Source organism: Montipora foliosa, unplaced genomic scaffold (assembly GCF_036669935.1).
Source record: "Montipora foliosa isolate CH-2021 unplaced genomic scaffold, ASM3666993v2 scaffold_411, whole genome shotgun sequence".
Taxonomy (NCBI): Eukaryota; Metazoa; Cnidaria; class Anthozoa; order Scleractinia; family Acroporidae; genus Montipora; species Montipora foliosa.
Genome location: NW_027179714.1, coordinates 57,501 through 62,500, shown reverse-complemented (window position 1 = coordinate 62,500; position 5,000 = coordinate 57,501). Strand labels below are relative to the sequence as shown.

The window sequence follows — 5,000 nt, the reverse complement described above, 5'->3', positions numbered from 1 at the left end:
TCTTTACGTATTAAAACTATGTAAACTAAACGCTAAAGGACCAAGTTTTAAGCCTTGATTTAAAAAAGACACCTGTTTATTTCAACTGGAATTTTTCTATTTAATGATCCACCATTACTAACTTTAAGATCTTGAGAGAGCTGGATCGAGGAGAAAATGACGTTAAAGCTTATGGCTCACTAGTTTAAGAATTCCAATGCATGTGCACGCCGCAGAATTAATATGCCGCACGGGAGTTTTGGGCTTTCAGATTTTTAAACTCACGTTTTGCATATATAATAGGCGGCATTCACAGACTGAAATTTTAGGCTAGTGAGCCTTTGACGTCTCTTTTCCCTGGATCCAACCTTCTGAGGTCTAATCGGTCAGTTTTGAACGTGAGTAATGGCGGACCGTGAAATCCAAAACTTACACTCAAAGTAAACTGCCTAAAATCTGAAGAAAAAGAGGAAGTTATTTTTTTTTTATCACAGGGGCACTTAAATAAATTTTATACGTAATTAATCAAGAAGTTTGACTCTTTCAAAGGTTAAATTTAAGCCATAAATTTAATAGATATTTTGCGGTCAAAATGAATTAAAAATTAGTTGTGGATGAAGTAAAAAGCGATGGACCGTGGAGCTCGAGTGAAATGAACATGAAATTCGCTATATACAAATCTATAGTTTAACGCCACGGAATGACTACAGTTGGTTTGGGTCACGCCTACATATCGTTTGAAAAGGAAAATAATAGTAATCTATCCGAGTATGGGAAACGGGACTACCGCTAATGCAAAAATGTGCACATCGTTAATAGCTTTGAAAACTAGCTTCACCTTGCCGATTAAAGGGGAAAAAAATAAGTGGATTTGGGACAGTGCGTGACCCATTTTAGGCCAAGAGCATTTCTACTTTAAAGAGCCCGCAGCTCAAGCTTCTCAAAGCACTTCTATTGTGTTCTTAAAAAAATAGCACGTGTGTCCAAATCACTCAACAACGTACTCTACGCGTCTTTTACCTCTTAACCAAACTCACGGCCGTGAATATATGAGATGACGTGTGCAAATGTCTACAAAGCAAACCGTGACGATAGAGCGACTTTCGTATGACCTTGAAAAAGTGTTCGCAATTTGTTTTACGGACCAATGTTTGACAACATTAAAACAAAGTTTCTCCTTATTCCCGCCAAGGAAACCCCTAATAGGGGCAGTAAACAGTTCGATTGCCCAATCACATTGCTGCATTTCAAATGACGTCAAACCGAAATGCCGATCGCTTTCCAGAAAGTTCCACAGAGAGGTGACGTTGTTTGCATCCGCGCTCGCTAAGCCAATGAAAATTTGCGTTCGTTTGATTTTGTTTGATAAGCCAATTAAATGGCCTGCATTTTTGTTCACGTTCTGTTTTCACTTTTATTTTTCAAGGTCATAGGAAAGTCGCTCTATATGTTTTCCCTTGACAAACAACCACTTCTGTTAAGATAAAATGGACAAAGACTTCCCCAGCAAAAACCAAGAATTTCCAAACTTTTTTCCATCGAATACCAAAGTCGTGGAAGTGGAGGAGACTGAATGGTTGCCCTTCCCTTTGTCATCAAAGCCTACTAGCACATTTCACCACTCGCCCATCGACCATTGGCAGTGAGGTCCTGTCACGCTCTCTTGTCACCGATCCCACCGACTTTTCCATTACTACCGATACTTTCCGTAGTGAGGTCAAGAAACTAAGTTTGCTGGACACGCAAGACAACATGAGACCAAACTATCCTATTTTCACCAACTGCACAATCCAGTGTGAAGACTGTTTTGAATGAAAATGTTGTCTTGAAACGCCCAAACTCAGCAAGCCGTTGAGTCAATTTTTTTTTTTTTGTTTTTACAGAACTTGTCAATTTTATATTTTTTCCACTTTGTTTTTATCGATAGTCAGTTCTTTTGAGAGCGGATCAAACGTTATGGGCATTTCTTCACACCAATTCCAGTGTACTTGTTTTTCAAGGTGGTGTGTTTTCAAGTACCCAATAAACTGTTTTCTTGCTTCTGTTTCCCATGATAAGAATTACGAATTTAATCACTGAAGCGGCTTTTCGTGTTGATATGTTATAAAATATTTGGTTCATGCTATTTGGTTCATGCTATTTGAGTATATGCTGTGCATATACTCAAATAGTAAGTTCTGGATGCACTTTAATCTCGTTCCCAGAGTCATCGTTCCCTTGACCAGCGGTTTGAAAAGAGAGACTCTGGTCAAATCCAAAAGAGACCATATTTGATTGGTTGTTGAAAAACGGTCTCATTTCCTGCAATTTTCAAATTCTAAACTAAAAAATTATGCTTTCTTCCGGATTTTTATCTATACGAGGTCGAAGTTAATCTAGAAATAATTAATATTTTTACTACTTACCATTTCCGTAACGTTTTTGTTTTTGAAAATACAGCATTCTGAATTTCCTAGTTGTCACTTGCGTGACACCAGATGCTGAAATTTGTTTTGATTGAAAAAATTTGAAAAAGTGTAAGAATTTCTAAATGAATAATTATGCGGTTAGCCTTACATACGTATGTTTCATCCCTGCCAAGGGACTCATCAGAGACCTTTCGGCTAACTCGTCAAACATCGCGTTTGAAGTCTCGCTAGCATCAAATGATGGTGGCAATTTGGCTTTATATCACATAAGGATTCCAAGCAGGATTGCCACCATCATTTTGATCCTAGCGGGACTTCAAACGCGATGTTTGACGAGTTAGCCAAAAGGTCTCTGATGAGTCCCTTGGCAGGGATAAAACACACGTATGTAAGGCTAGCCACATAATTGAAAAAATTGCTCCCGTTATTTTTTATTCTCCGCAATTTAAACGTTTCGAGAGTATTACGAGATGTGTTTATACTCATGTGTACTGTCTCGCGAGTGAAAAATAAGCGCTTTCGTGGCAAGGTAAACTTCAGATGTTTTTGTTGATTTCTAACCGTTTCCCCTCACGCACGCGCAGTTATTTAACCGGAACCAGAGTTTTCTGGTTCCGGTTTTGGATTATTCCAGAGAAACCACGCGCCCGTTCCGCTGGACAAAAGTAACGGAGGCTCTGGGAACGAGATCGGATGCACTTGGAAAGTTCGGAACGCACTCAAGATACTAGAGTTACCCTCGGCAATCGCTTCGAGCAACTCTTACGCCTCTATCGTGCTCTCATAACTTCCACAACTCCATATACGCATACTAACCATGAACCAATTCTTAATTGGAGCAAACAAAAAGCTTTTGAAATCTGTAAATCTTTACAGTAAATAACAAAACATTTAACTTATGATTCTCTTGGAGTCAATCTTGAAAAGTCTCTTGTTCTTAAGTTTATGGCTCAGCTCACTATGTTTCAACAACAGATTTCTGCAAGTGTTTCTCTCACCCAATGTTATATTGTAGACTTGATTCCTTGTAACATTTGACCCGTCAGACAAGGGCGAATTCCCAGTGACGCTGCGCACTTCAAAGACCTGGACAGGACTGCTCAAATCCACTCGCCACCAGCTTGGATCATCTTCTAAAGTACGTGAGCAGTATCCATTCTTAAATTCCTGGTCAGGATTCCCATCAACTGCTTTGTCTGATGTGCCATTAGAGTAATCGTCACTGTATATGGAGGATTGGATGGTGCTCTTCCCCGCCACAATGTTCTCTACGATAGGAATTGGAAAAGAATCATGCTATCACCACATCATACTCATCATCCTTATCATTATCGTTATAGTGTTCATCATCAATACCATGAGGACACGTAAATAATTAAAAGTAAGGAAGGTTAACCAGAGTCCATCTCGGCTACTTAAAGATGGAGCCCATGTTCTTGCTACCCCACACTCCATAATCTTTAATTTGACTATTCAACAAACTGTGATCCTTGCAGCATGGTAAAAAAGTGAAGGTGACACCTTTTCACAAGTCACGTGCAAAAGACGATCCCAAACGTATCCGGACTAACTGTGCTATCTTAATCCACAAGCAACTCGCAGGTGACCTTGACGAACACAAATTTGTCTGCAAGTCACTGTCCTGGTTTAGAGAAAAGCACTCAACCACGAACTAGGCGTGCAGAAAGGTGGTAAGTAGAGTTAGTATTATTGGCCGCATTAGAGGTTTCGTCGAAAAAGAGATATATACACCTGTTTACAACAAAATAGCTCATACATTATTATCACATGGAGTGGTCTGTTACAACAAGACCAGGATGGACCACAGCACCTACAACATGGATCTGCCTTGATAATTACGTGCTCCTTGCGCGTTCTCGGAAGTAACGGATGTGTCTTTCCCTATTTGTCGAAATGCATTAGCTCCTAGCTATTTCTCACCGTATTTTATAAGGTTTTCTGACATTTATTTTTTATTTTTAAAATTATTAGTATGCTAAATTTAACCAATCATAACGAAAGCCCTATGGTCATGAGTAACTGAAAAAAGTTCTATATGATATAGCTTACACTATCAACTGGCCAATGCCCCTCTGCATAATAACGACATTCACTATAAACCCTTTACGACTTTCTCACAATTCAAAATACAGTTGTTGTTGTTGTTATTATCAAATTAACATAACCGAAGAGAAGCAACCCAACTTTCTCCTTCTCTGAGAGACGATCCCATTTGGCAGGAACAATTCGAGCAGCGGAGGCCAGCAAGTTAGTTCTCAGGGCAGAATTTATAGCACAATGAAGAAAAAAGTGACTTATATCTTCAATACTTTGTCCACACAAGCAGACAGGAGAAAATTTTAACGCAATTCTATATGAGTAATAATTCAAGGCACAAGCGTCCAAACGCATACATGTATGAATGGACAGCTCCCTCTTAAATGTTCCTATACTGTCGCGCGACCTAATATTGTTCCATTCTCTGGTTGTTGATGGAGAAAAGGATAGTTTGAAACGTTCTGTTCGAGCTGGAAAGATAGTGAAATTTAGAGCAGACCTTAAGGAAAGTTGAGTTCGCTCGCAAACTCTTGTAGGCAATAGATCTACTTGGTA

At 39.2% G+C, this 5,000-nt stretch overlaps 1 protein-coding gene across 1 annotated transcript in view; it reads right to left on the bottom strand.

Moving 5' to 3' along the window:
* The window catches only part of LOC137988199 (fucolectin-like), a 73,995-nt gene that overhangs the window by 44,987 nt on the left and 24,008 nt on the right, over positions 1 to 5,000 (bottom strand). Inside the window, exon 3 of the mRNA XM_068834248.1 lies at positions 3,386 to 3,655. Within this exon, the coding sequence (XP_068690349.1) occupies positions 3,386 to 3,655 (270 nt within the window). The remainder of the gene's footprint in view (positions 1 to 3,385; positions 3,656 to 5,000) is intronic.